Here is a 15,028-nt window from a genome sequence, read left to right as displayed (position 1 = left end):
TAGACATTTAGAATGAGGTCATAATGAGTTAGTTAGACATTTATAATGAAGTCATAATGAGTTAGTTAGACATTTAGAATGAAGTTATAATGAGTTATTTGGGCGTTAAAAGAGCCTCTGTAAATTGACCTCTGACCTCTGAAGGTACCCTCACCATCCATGGCATCGCTGAGGAAGCTAATGGAGCTCAGACCGCGTTTCCTACGGAGGGGAGGCTCTGCAGCCTCGGGGGAGAGCTGGGCCGGCTTGGCACTGGACTCGTCTATACAGGTGGGCTCCTGAAGAACGGGAGAAACAAAGTTTGACAAAACACCGGCCAATCAAACAATCAATCAATCACATTATATTTACATAAAAATTTGTACAAGAATATTTGTCACCACAGACTCCAAAAGTACAACAGGGCTCGCTTGAAAAAAAACAACATTTTAAAAAGTTCACAAACTTTATCTTCTTTGACCTTCTCCATGCTGCAGGCGGGTAGGGAGGTGGGGGTGTGCAGGCCGACCGTGGTGACGCCGTTCTGGTCCAGGGAGATGTTGAGACGTCCGTTGATGTTGAGACTGGGGGTGAAGACCTGGGAGCAATGGCTCCTCACGCTGCCTGTCCTTTTGTGCTTGTGTTGCCAGTTGGGGCCGATGGTGGAGCCTGCCCTGCTCCTCCCCATGACGTCCCCATGAACACTGTACTCGTCATCCCCGAAGTCGGCATCGGAGGTGGCACAGGGTCTGAAGGAGAAGATACTGGCCTGGCTGCCACGGCGGGTGCTGAGAGGGTGGGACGACATGGCAGCAAGGAGAGGGTGGACGGGCATGGGAGACGTGGGAGGCAGGGGGGACTGGAGGGAGGATAAAGAGGGAGAGAGAAGGTGCAAGAGAGAAAAAGGGAAAGAGAGAGAGGGACAGAGAGAGAGGGAGAAACAGAGAAGGTGAGACAGAGAGAAAGAGAGAGTTAGTTGTAGAAGAAGAACAATTCCCCCAAAAAGTAGAGACATTCATTATTTTTTAAATGTTAACCTTTATTTAACTAGGCAAGTCAGTTAAGAATAAATTCAAATTTACAATGACGGCCTACACCGGCAAAACCCGGACGACACTGGGACAATTGTGCCCTGCCCTATGGGACTCCCAATCACGGCCAGATGTGATGCAGTCTGAAATCGAACCAGGGACTGCAGTGTCTTAGACCGCTGCGCCACTCGGAACCCCAAGTGGTGCAGCAGGCCTTTGATGGGTGCTACACATTGGTAGTGAATAAGGTGAGTTTGCCTTATTGTGATTGTTAAAAGGCTAATCGGGAACATGCTGATGCTAAACAAGGTTCTAATCAACATTCAAACTTTCCAAGACGGACACGTTGCTAACTACAAATCCCTCTGACAGTTCAGTGAGGTGTGATATGTGCTTGTCTCACCAAGCTACTTAAAGATGAATGCACTAACTGTAAGTCGCTCTGGATAAGAGCGTCTGCTAAATGACCACAATGCAATGCAATGCAACAAGTGTCTGTCGTACCACCCGCTCATCCAGTGGCTCAAACTTCCCATCTGCTTCGTCCTCTGGATCCTCGGACAGCATCCTGTGAGATCTTCTACTGGCCGTCCGTTTCAAACTACTGCCCGCTTTTAGTTGAAACGGGGACAGCTCTGGAGACACGACCGAGTCCGTCTCCTGCTGGATTCTTCTTTCTGCCATCTTCCCCACCAGTAGAGAAACAAGTTCAGTTTACACTTTAAACTATAACTGATCATATATAACAACCTTGTATCTTGTGCTTTACCATTGACTTTAAAGGAATTTAACACACATTCCAGACAGATGTTAATTACTAGTGCACCAATCATTATTACAATATTCCTAAAATGTAATACATACTTTAATTTCCTGAATTGGCAAAAGAAAAACAAAAAAGAAAAACAAAATAAGTAACAAGATGTTTTAATATAAACTTTAAACCAGAACCATACATCATACAGAGAATATATTACAACATACTGTACATGGTTCTAATGTAAACCGGGGTTGGGGCCAATTCGAATTGAAGACAGTCAATTCAGGAAGCAAACTGAAATATTAATTCAATAATTAATTAATTCAACTGAAAGGGAAATGTATTTACTTCAGTGATTTCAATTTGAATGAACCCCAGCCCAAATGTACAGTGCTAATAAAGTTGCAACTCAAATTGCCCAAAGTTGGAACAATAAAACTTTCTGAACTTGAATCTGGATAGAACATGTCTGCCTTCCCGAAAACCTACAACCTACCGTCTGAATACCAACCTATCGTCTGAATACAAACCTATCGTCTGAATACCAACCTATCGTCTGAATACCAACCTATCGTCTGAATACCAACCTATCGTCTGAATACAAACCTATCGTCTGAATACAAACCTATCGTCTGAATACAAACCTATCGTCTGAATACCAACCTATCGTCTGAATACAAACCTATCGTCTGAATACCAACCTATCGTCTGAATACCAACCTATCGTCTGAATACCAACCTATCGTCTGAATACCAACCTATCGTCTGAATACCAACCTATCGTCTGAATACAAACCTATCGTCTGAATACAAACCTATCGTCTGAATACAAACCTATCGTCTGAATACAAACCTATCGTCTGAATACAAACCTATCGTCTGAATACAAACCTATCGTCTGAATACCAACCTATCGTCTGAATACCAACCTATCGTCTGAATACAAACCTATCGTCTGAATACAAACCTATCGTCTGAATACAAACCTATCGTCTGAATACAAAACCTATCGTCTGAATACCAACCTATCGTCTGAATACCAACCTATCGTCTGAATACCAACCTATCGTCTGAATACCAACCTATCGTCTGAATACAAACCTATCGTCTGAATACCAACCTATCGTCTGAATACAAACCTATCGTCTGAATACCAACCTATCGTCTGAATACCAACCTATCGTCTGAATACAAACCTATCGTCTGAATACAAACCTATCGTCTGAATACCAACCTATCGCCTGAATACCAACCTATCGTCTGAATACCAACCTATCGTCTGAATACCAACCTATCGTCTGAATACAAACCTATCGTCTGAATACAAATCTATCGTCTGAATACCAACCTACCGTCTGAATACAAACCTATCGTCTGAATACCAACCTACCGTCTGAATACAAACCTATCGTCTGAATACCAACCTACCGTCTGAATACAAACCTATCGTCTGAATACCAACCTACCGTCTGAATACCAACCTATCGTCTGAATACCAACCTATCGTCTGAATACAAACCTATCGTCTGAATACCAACCTATCGTCTGAATACAAACCTATCGTCTGAATACCAACCTATCGTCTGAATACAAACCTATCGTCTGAATACCAACCTACCGTCTGAATACCAACCTATCGTCTGAATACCAACCTATCGTCTGAATACCAACCTATCGTCTGAATAAGAACCTACCGTGTGAATACAAACCTATCGTCTGAAAAGTAAATCCAACCTACCCTCTGTTCTCTGCGTACATGTTCCATGGCCAGCTGGAACTCTCTCTCCTTCATCCAGGCCTCCTGGATGGTGGCCTGGTTCTGTTCCTCGTAGGCCATGGCAACCACAGCCAGGATCAGGTTGACCAGGTAGAAGGAACCCAGGAAGATCACCAGCACAAAGAACACCATGTAGGTTTTCCCTGCTGAACGCAGAGTCTGAGGAGAGACAGAGATACAGCAGGTTAACACACACACTGAACGCAGAGTCTGAGGAGAGGGACAGATATACAGCAGGTTAAAAGACACACGAAGCGTCCAGCTCACACCAGTGTACACAGAGTATTGTAGGTTGTGTACCTGATGATAGAGGTTCTCCCAGTAGTCTTGGGTCATCAGCCGGAACAGCGCCAGGAAAGCCCAGCCAAAGCTGTCAAAGCTGGTATAACCATAGTTAGGGTTCCTTCCTATTCTCAGACAGTCAAATCCCTCAGGACACTTCCTGGAACACACAGCATCATGCTAAGGTTAACATATGACACAGCAGTATTCTACCCAGGGGGGGGGGGGGGGGGGGTCATTTTCATTTCTTTCCGATACAGTATCTCCTATGTGTGCACGCACTACAATTACATACAGTCCTTATTCGTTTTAAATATTTTTTTGTGTCACTTTTAAAATGTATAACCTTTTTAATGTGGCATTAACACAACCAGTTATTACGTTTTGATCTGGTCGTCAAACAATCACTTCAATAGGACCCTGTAAGCCTGGCTGCCGCCACACATACGTTAATCTAAAGATACTTCCTGCATCCAATACAGTTACACTGTGCAGCCGCCATTTAATGAAGAGAAAGAATCATCTGTAACAACACACTAAGAAGTGGAAGACATTCTGTGATTCTGCATTCATCACCTCTACACACTTGTAACCTGAATTGATGGGTCCACTGTCCGTACCGCTCGGTCTTGACCACTCAAATTTCACTGTTATTGTTGAACCACATTTTGGAACGTATTCCATTCGTATTCAAGTATTCAAGTACATTCGGAAAATGTTACATACGTGTGATATGTTACATACGTGTGATATGTTACATACGTGTGATATCTTACATACGTGTGATATGTTACATACGTGTGATATGTTACATACGTGTGATGTGTTTTTTTGAACATCTTGGCATAGTTCTGTTATAATCTCCACCCGGCACAGCCAGAAGAGGACTGGCCACCCCTCATAGCCTGGTTCCTCTCTAGGTTTCTTCCTAGGTTTTGGCCTTTCTAGGGAGTTTTTCCTAGCCACCGTGCTTCTACACCTGCATTCTAGCTGTTTGGGGTTTTAGGCTGGGTTTCTGTACAGCACTTCAAGATATTATCTGATGTACGAAGGGCTATATAAAATAAAATTGATTGATTGATTGATGTGTTACATACGTGTGATGTGATGAAGGTGGAAAGTTTTAAGTTCCTCGGCGTACACATCACGGACAAACTGAAATGGTCCACCCTCACAGACAGCGTGGTGAAGAAGGCGAAACAGCGCCTCTTCAACCTCAGGAGGCTGAGGATATTTGTCTTGTCACCAAAAACACAAACTTTTACAGCTGCACAATCGAGAGCATCCTGTCGGGCTGTATCACCGCCTGGTACGGCAACTGCTCTGCCCACAACCGTAAGGCTCTCCAGAGGGTAGTGAGGTCTGCACAACGCATCACCGGGGACAAACTACCTGCCCTCCAGGACACCTACACCACCCGATGTCACAGGAAGGCCAAAAATATCATCAGGGACAACAACCACCCGAGCCACGGCCTGTTCACCCCTCTATCATCCAGAAGGCGAGGTACAGGTGCATCAAAGCTGGGACCGAGAGACTGAAAAACAGCTTCTATCTAAAGGTCATCAGACTGTTAAACAGCCATCACTAACATTGAGTGGCTGCTGCCAACATACTGACTCAAATCTCTAGCCACTTTAATAATAAAAAACTGGATGTAATAAATGTATCACTAGTCACTTTAAACAATGCCACTTTCTATAATGTTTACATACCCTACATTACTCATCTCACATGTATATACTGTACTCTATACCATCTACTGCATCTTGCCTATACCTTTCAGGCCATCGCTCATCCATATATTTATATGTACATATTCTTATTCATTCCTTTCTGGTTGTGGAATTGTTAGATTACTTGTTAGATATTACTGGACGATCGGAACTAGAAGGACAAGCATTTCGCTACACTCGCATTAACATCTGCTAAACATGTGTATGTGACCAATAACATTTGATTTGATTTGATTCACACATAAACGTGTTTCAGCTGAATTTGAGTTGACTTTACACTGCAATGACTGCAAAATGTAACACTCTGATTTAATTCCGACACTAGAGCTCATTGACTCCTCATAGTGTTGAAAATACTCATCCTGGGTTAAAATAAGTCAACACTGTAATGTTTACACCCCCTTTTTTACTGTGTGGGCTGTAATATTTGAAATGTTTACATATGTCCCTATGGCTTTCACTCTACACGCGGCATTACTGCAAATGTGAGAGAGAGAGAGAGAGAGAGAGAGAGAGAGATGGGAAAGAGGGGGAAGAGAAGGAGAGAGAGATAGAGAGAGAGATGGGAAAGAGGGTGAAGAGAGGGAGAGAGAGAGGTGAGAGAAATAGATCAGAGGGAGAGAGGGGGAGAGAGTGTGGAGAGAGAGAAGGGCGGGGGAAAAAGAGAAATGGGGGAGCGAGAGAAAGAGAGATAGAGAGAGAGCTGAGCGAGAAAGAGCTGAGAGAGAGAGAGAGAGAACACAAGCTGTGTGTGGCTGACATGTCAATCTGAGAGGAGAGGAGAGGAGAGGAGAGGAGAGGAGAGGAGAGGAGAGGAGAGGAGAGGAGAGGAGGAGAGGAGAGGAGAGGAGAGGAGGACGGGTAATCAGAATGTACTTCTAATCCCCCACAAAAATATGCATTATTTCATTTTATTTTATTCCTTTTTTTATGGAACTCCGTCGGGGTCTCAACTTAGAATAGCAGAATAGGTGTCCGTTTGAAATGTGGTTGTGCATCAGACGTTTTTTCTCTTGTTTTGTCATCACTGACAGTCACTCAATAAACCATGACAGCTAACCATTTTTAGAATGGTGAATTAGTCTAGCCAGTTATCTAAACTTGTAGTTATCACGGCTGAATACCGACCCGACACGCAGGGCATGTGCCCAGGGGCCCTGACCTCCAGGGGGCCACCAGTTGATTTTGCTAGACACTCTCACTCAGATATCGTTAACATGGCATAAGTCATGACAAAATGTGTAGAACGGCAGGAAATTTACTTTAAAAGGGCCCCGAAAAGGCTAGAGACGAACCTGGGCACATTAAATGTAACCATGAAAAGAGAGAGAAAGAGAGAGAGAAAGAGAGAGAGAGAGAGAAAAGGCTGGATAGAGAGAGAGAGGAGAAAGAGAGAGAGAGAGAAAGAGAGAGAGAAAGAGAGAAAAAAGGCTGGATAAAGAGAGAGAGGAGAAAGAGAGAGAGAGCGAACCGAGAGGTTCCTGTAACACCTCACCTGGTGTACACAGCTGCTTCCTGGAGTTATTCACCCATGATTTATAACAGAAAAAAAAATACAGAAAAATCACAGGTGCAAAATGTAGCACAGGGAAAAGTTACACAGATATAACACCACATACTACTACTGTATACTAGTACATACTAGTACACTATAGTAGTACACTACATACCGTAATACAGTAGTACACTAAATACAGTATTACAGTAGTACACTATATACAGTAGTACACTACAGTAGTACACTACATACAGTAGTACACTACAGTAGTACACTACATACAGAAGTACACTATATACAGTAGTACAGTAGTATACTACATACAGTAATACAGTAGTACACTAAATACAGTATTACAGTAGTACACAACATACAGTAGTACACTACAGTAGTACACTATATACAGTAGTACAGTAGTACACTACATACAGTAATACAGTAGTACACTACAGTAGTACACTATATACAGTAGTACACTACAGTAGTACACTACATACAGTAGTACACTATATACAGTAGTACACAACAGTAGTACACTACATCCAGTAGTACACTACATACAGTAGTACACTACATACAGTAGTACACTACATACAGTAATACAGTAGTACACTACATACAGTAATACAGTAGTACACTACATACAGTAATACACTACAGTAGTACACTACATACAGAAGTACACTACATACAGTAGTACACTACATACAATAGTACACTACATACAGTAGTACAGTACATACAATAGTACACTACATACAGTAATATACTACATACAGTGATACACTACATACAGTAATACACTATATACAGTAGTACACTACATACAGTAGTACACTACATACAGTAATACACTACATACAGTAGTACAGTACATACAATAGTACACTACATACAGTAATATACTACATACAGTAGTACACTACATACAGTAATACAGTAGTACACTACATACAGTAATACACTACAGTAGCACACTATATACAGTAGTACACTACAGTAGTACACTACATACAGTAGTACACTATATACAGTAGTACACTACAGTAGTACACTACATACAGTAGTACACTATATACAGTAATACAGTAGTACACTACATACAGTAATACACTATATACAGTAATACACTACATACAGTAGTACAGTACAGTAGTACACTACATACAATAGTACACTACATCCAGTAGTACACTACAGTAGTAAACTACATACAATAGTACACTACATCCAGTAGTACACTACAGTAGTACTCTATATACAGTAGTACACTACATACAGTAATACAGTAGTACACTACATACAGTAATACACTACAGTAGTACACTACATACAGAAGTACACTACATACAGTAGTACACTACATACAGTAATACAGTAGTACACTACATCCAGTAGTACACTACATACAGTAATACAGTAGTACACTACATACAGTAGTACACTACATACAATATTACACTACATACAGTAATATACTACATACAGTGATACACTACATACAGTAATACAGTAGTACACTATATACAGTAGTACACTACATACAGTAATACAGTAGTACACTACATACAGTAATACACTACAGTAGTACACTACATACAGAAGTACACTACATACAGTAGTACACTACATACAGTAATATACTACATACAGTGATACACTACATACAGTAATACAGTAGTACACTATATACAGTAGTACACTACATACAGTAATACAGTAGTACACTACATACAGTAATACAGTAGTACACTACATACAGTAATACAGTAGTACACTACATACAGTAGTACAGTAGTACACTACATACAGTAATACAGTAGTACACTACATACAGTAGTACACTATATACAGTAGTACACTACATACAGTAATACACTACATACAGTAGTACACTACATACAGTAATACAGTAGTACACTACATACAGTAATACAGTAGTACACTACATACAGTAATACAGTAGTACACTACATACAGTAATACAGTAGTACCCTATATACAGTAGTACACTACATACAATAGTACACTACATACAGTAATACAGTAGTACACTACATACAGTAATACAGTAGTACACTATATACAGTAGTACACTACATACAGTAATACACTATATACAGTAGTACACCTCATACAGTAATACACTATATGCAGTAGTACAATATATACAGTAATACACTACATACAATAGTAGCAGTATGTTTAGAGTCTCAGCGTGGGAGTAAAGCAGTATGTTTAGAGTCTCAGCGTGGGGATAAAGCAGGATGTTTAGAGTCTCAGCGTTGGGATAAAGCAGGATGTTTAGAGTCTCAGCGTGGGGATAAAGAAGGATGTTTAGAGTCTCAGCGTGGGGATAAAGCGGTATGTTTAGAGTCTCAGCGTGGGGAAAAAGCAGTATGTTTAGAGTCTCAGCGTGGGGGTGAAGCAGTATGTTTAGAGTCTCAGTGTGGGAGTAAAGCAGTATGTTTAGAGTCTCAGCGTGGGGGTAAATCAGTATGTTTAGAGTCTCAGCGTGGGAGTAAAGCAGTATGCTTAGAGTCTCAGCGTGGGGATAAAGCAGTATGTTTAGAGTCTCAGCGTGGGGATAAAGCTGTATGTTTAGAGTCTCAGCGTGGGAGTAAAGCAGTATGTTTAGAGTCTCAGCGTGGGGATAAAGCAGGATGTTTAGAGTCTCAGCGTGGGGGTAAAGCAGGATGTTTAGAGTCTCAGCGTGGGGGTAAAGCAGGATGTTTAGAGTCTCAGCGTGGGGGTAAAGCAGTATGTTTAGAGTCTCAGCGTGGGGGTAAAGCAGGATGTTTAGAGTCTCAGCGTGGGGGTAAAGCAGTATGTTTAGAGTCTCAGCGTGGGGATAAAGCAGTATGTTTAGAGTCTCAGCATGGGGGTAAAGCAGGATGTTTAGAGTCTCAGCGTGGGAGTAAAGCAGTGTGTTTAGAGCCTCAGCGTGGGGATAAAGCAGGATGTTTAGAGTCTCAGCGTGGGAGTAAAGCAGTATGTTTAGAGTCTCAGCGTGGGAGTAAAGCAGTATGTTTAGAGTCTCAGCGTGGGGGTAAAGCAGTATGTTTAGAGTCTCAGCGTGGGGATAAAGCAGGATGTTTAGAGTCTCAGCGTGGGGATAAAGCAGGATGTTTAGAGTCTCAGCGTGGGGGTAAAGCAGGATGTTTAGAGTCTCAGTGTGGGGGTAAAGCAGGATGTTTAGAGTCTCAGCGTGGGGGTAAAGCAGTATGTTTAGAGTCTCAGCGTGGAAGTAAAGCAGTGTGTTTAGAGTCTCAGCGTGGGGGTAAAGCAGTATGTTTAGAGTCTCAGCGTTGGGGTAAAGCAGTGTGTTTAGAGTCTCAGCGTGGGGATAAAGCAGGATGTTTAGAGTCTCAGCGTGGGGATAAAGCAAAACAACAGATGTAGCTAAACTCACACACATCGACCTTTCTGTTTCGAAACAGCAGAAATCATAAAATCATAAACCTTGTTCTCCATGGAGTCCATTGGTTGGTCACTCTTACAGAGGTAGCTAAAAGTAGCTTAACATAGTCATAAAGCGATATGATATAGACAAAATGTGTGTGTGTGTGTGTGTGTGTGTGCGCATGTCTGTTTGTGTGTCTAGGTGTGCGTGTGTGTGTGTGTGTTTGTTTGTGTCATCATAATGTATTTGAATCTTTAATTTGGAAACCTAGTCAGGGATTACTTGTTGGAATACACTCAAAAGATTAAACTTCCTCTATGTTTTATGTCCTCACTGCTTTTGACCTACTTACAGTAATGTGTCGCCTACATGGATAACCTCACTAAAGGTTCAGCTCAAATGTAACAAAAGTCTCCAAAACAGTTATTTCTTTATGATTATTTTCCTAGAGTATACCATTGTCACATCCCAGACAAGCTGTGTTCAATGAACAAGTACTGTATCTGCCTGTCTGATAAAAATAACGTGTTTTATGACCTCTGTCTGCCTGTCTGTCTGTCTGTCTCTCGCTCCCTCAGTCTCTCTCGCTCCCTCAGTCTCTCTCGCTCCCTCAGTCTCACCTTTCTCTCGCTCTCTCTCAATTCAACTAATTTCAATCTCTCTCTGTCTCTATCTCACCCCCCCCCCTCTCTCTGTCTCTATCTCATCCCCCCCCCCCCTCTCTCTCTATCTCAAAATAAAGGAGGCAGAAAGAAAAGAGAATTCATCCTCATTGTTTTGTTGGTCCCAACAGCCATTTTGTGTGTGTGTGTGTGTGTGTGTGTGTGTGTGTGTGTGTGTGTGTGTGTGTGTGTGTGTGTGTGTGTGTGTGTGTGTGTGTGTGTGTGTGTGTGTGTGTGTGTGTGTGTGTGTGTGTGGCTGTGTGTGTGTGTGTGTGTGTGTGTGTGTGTGTGTGTGTGTGTGTGTGTGTGTGTGTGTGTGTGTGTGGCTGTGTGTGTGTGTGTGTGTGTGTGTGTGTGTGTGTGTGTGTGTGTGTGTGTGTGTGTGTGTGTGTGTGTGTGTGTGTGTGTGTGTGTGTGTGTGTGTGTCCCCACATCCCCAAGGACTTAACATGGTCCACACAAGCATTTCGCTACACTACAAGCATTTCGATACACTCGCAATAACATCTGCTAACCATGTGACCAATAAAATGTGATTTGATTTAACACACCCACACAGTCACAAAGAGAGCACAACAGCTCCTCTTCCCCCTCAGGAGGCTGAAAATATTTGGCATGCTCCCTCAGATCCTCAAAAAGTTCTACAGCTGCACCATCGAGAGCATCTTGACTGGCTGCATAACCAACAAGCTCCGAGACAGCTTCTACCCCAAGCTCCAAAACTGCTAAATAGTTAATTAAATGGTTACCTGGACTATCGGCATTGACCCTATCTTGAACTGACTCCATGAACATTCAAAAGACTATATACAGCGGCAAGAAAAAGTATGTGAAGCCTTTGGAATGACCTGGAATTCTGCATAAATTTGTCATTCAATTTGATCTGATCTTCATCTAAGTCACAACAATAGAAAAACACAGTCTGCTTAAACTAATAACACACAAATTATTGTATTTTTCTTGTCTTTATTGAATACATAATTTAAACATTCACAGTGTTGGTTGGGAAAAGTATGTGAACCCCTAGGCTAATGACTTTTCCAAAAGCTAATTGGTGTCAGGAGTCAGATAACCTGGAGTCCAATCAATTAGACGAGATTGGAGATGTTGGTTAGAGCTGCCCAGCCCTATAAAAACACACACAAAATTTGAGTTTTCTATTCACAAGAAGCATTGCCTGATGTGAACCATGCCTCGAACAAAAGAGATCTCAGAAGACCTAAGATTAAGAATTGTTGACTTGCATAAAGCTGGAATGGGTTACAAAAGTATCTGTAAAAGACTTGATGTTCATCAGTCCACGGTAAGACAAATTGTCAATAAATGGAGAAAGTACAGCACTGTTGCTACTCTCCCTAGGAGTGGCTACAAGAGCACAGTGCAGAATGCTCAAAGAGGTTAAGTAGAATCCTAGAGTGTCAGCTAAAAACTTACAGAAATCTCTGGAACATGCTAACATCTCTGTTGACGAGTCTACGATACGTAAAACCCTAAACAAGAATGGTGTTCATGGGAGGACACCATGGAAAAAGCCACTGCTGTCCCAAAAAAACATTGCTGCACGTCTGAAGTTTGCAAAAGTGCACCTGGATGTTCCGCAGCGCTACTGGCAAAATATTCTGTGGACAGATGAAACTAAAGTTGAGTTGTTTGGAAGGAACAAACAACACTATGTGTGGAGAAAAAAAGGCACAGCACACCAACATCAAAACCTCATTCCAACTGTAAAGTATGGTGGAGGGAGCATCATGGTTTGGGGCTGCTTTGATGCCTCAGGGACTGGACAGCTTGCTATCATCAACGGAAAAATGAATTCCCAAGTTTATCAAGACATTTTGCAGGAGAATGTAAGGCTATCTGTCCGCCAATTGAAGCTCAACAGAAGTTGTGTGATGCAACAGGACAATGCCTCAAAATACAGAAGGAAATCAACAACAGAATGGCTTCAACAGAAGAAAATATAGCTTCTGGAGGGGCCCAGTCAGAGTCCTGACCTCAACCCTATTTAAAATGCTGTGGCATGACCTCGAGAGCGGTTCACACCAGACATCCCAATAATATTGCTGAACTGAAACAGTTTGGTAAAGAGGAATGGTCCAAAATTCCTCCTGACCGTTGTGCATCTCTGATCCGCAAATACAGAAAACGGTTGGTTGAGTTTATTGCTGCCAAAGGAGGATCAACCTGTAATTAAATCCAAGGATTCACATACATATGGTACTCCCTGTATGGTACTTCCTGTATGGTACTTCCTGTATGGTACTCCCTGTATAGTACTCCCTGTATGGTACTCCCTGTATGGTACTCCCTGTATGGTACTCCCTGTATGGTACTTCCTGTATGGTACTCCCTGTCTGGTACTTCCTGTATGGTACTCCCTGTATGGTACTCCCTGTATGGTACTTCCTGTATGGTACTCCCTGTATGGTACTTCCTGTATGGTACTCCCTGTATGGTACTTCCTGTATAGTACTCCCTGTATGGTACTCCCTGTATGGTACTCCCTGTATGGTACTCCCTGTATGGTACTCCCTGTATGGTACTCCCTGTATGGTACTTCCTGTATGGTACTCCCTGTCTGGTACTTCCTGTATGGTACTCCCTGTATGGTACTCCCTGTATGGTACTTCCTGTATGGTACTCCCTGTATGGTACTTCCTGTATGGTACTCCCTGTATGGTGCTTCCTGTATAGTACTCCCTGTATGGTACTCCCTGTATGGTACTTCCTGTATGGTACTCCCTGTATGGTACTCCCTGTATGGTACTTCCTGTATGGTACTCCCTGTATGGTACTCCCTGTATGGTACTCCCTGTATGGTACTTCCTGTATGGTACTTCCTGTATGGTACTTCCTGTATGGTACATCCTGTATGGTACTCCCTGTATGGTACTCCCTGTATGGTACTCCCTGTATGGTACTTCCTGTATGGTACTTCCTGTATGGTACTCCCTGTATGGTACTTCCTGTATGGTACTCCCTGTATGGTACTTCCTGTATGGTACTCCCTGTATGGTACTTCCTGTATGGTACTTCCTGTATGGTACTCCCTGTATGGTACTCCCTGTATGGTACTTCCTGTATGGTACTCCCTGTATGGTACTTCCTGTATGGTACTCCCTGTATGGTACTCCCTGTCTGGTACTTCCTGTATGGTACTCCCTGTATGGTACTCCCTGTATGGTACTTCCTGTATGGTACTCCCTGTATGGTACTTCCTGTATGGTACTTCCTGTATGGTACTCCCTGTATGGTACTTCCTGTATGGTACTCCCTGTATATACTGTACCATCATTCTTGTGTATTTTATTCCTTTTGTGTTACCATTTTTTACTTTTCTTCTTTTCTTCCTTTTAGCTCTGTAACATTGGGAAGGGCTTGCAATCTAAAATTATTGAATCAGCTTTTTCTCCTTGTAGATTAAACCTGTGGCTCTGTGTTTGATATTGTGAGAGATTAAGTTCTGCGTTTTGAGTTTCTGCAGACAGCATAGCACTGGCCTCTGTCTCTCTGTGTGTGAGCACCAACAAGGCCTCTCTCGTAAAATATATTTTTCCTCAATAAAACAAACCAGAATAAATAAAGGTTAAGTACAATTCAAGTTTCAAACCAGGTCAATCTTGTTCATCTCATTGTCAATCACTCATATATATGTATTTTCCGTAAATCCAACCTCCAAAATGTGCTCATTGCCAACAACAGTCTATCTGAACGAAAGACTTAGACAAAGACAAATATAGTATACCACATCCATTCCTTAAATATGGAATATTAGATAGCCAAGTATAACTCTAAATTCTATTTTCTGTCGTCTTCTCAGAAGCGATTAACAGAAACACCTAATGGATAAGCTATTTGTTGAAAAACCCTGGGATTTCAGATTTACCCAGATGGGTATTT

The 15,028-nt window shown here is 42.0% G+C and overlaps 1 protein-coding gene across 1 annotated transcript in view; it reads right to left on the bottom strand.

Annotated features, from left to right (window-relative positions):
* The window catches only part of LOC129813544 (sodium channel protein type 4 subunit alpha-like), a 129,468-nt gene that overhangs the window by 44,407 nt on the left and 70,033 nt on the right, over positions 1 to 15,028 (bottom strand). The window contains exons 9-13 of the mRNA XM_055865840.1: positions 3,848 to 3,989; positions 3,509 to 3,706; positions 1,515 to 1,694; positions 446 to 838; positions 137 to 278 (exon numbers count right to left, since the gene is read on the bottom strand). Of these exons, the coding sequence (XP_055721815.1) occupies positions 137 to 278; positions 446 to 838; positions 1,515 to 1,694; positions 3,509 to 3,706; positions 3,848 to 3,989 (1,055 nt within the window). The remainder of the gene's footprint in view (positions 1 to 136; positions 279 to 445; positions 839 to 1,514; positions 1,695 to 3,508; positions 3,707 to 3,847; positions 3,990 to 15,028) is intronic.

This window comes from Salvelinus fontinalis, chromosome 17, assembly GCF_029448725.1.
Source record: "Salvelinus fontinalis isolate EN_2023a chromosome 17, ASM2944872v1, whole genome shotgun sequence".
Taxonomy (NCBI): domain Eukaryota; kingdom Metazoa; phylum Chordata; class Actinopteri; order Salmoniformes; family Salmonidae; genus Salvelinus; species Salvelinus fontinalis.
The sequence above is the reverse complement of the archived record's forward strand: the minus strand, read 5'-3'. Positions and strand labels throughout refer to the sequence as shown.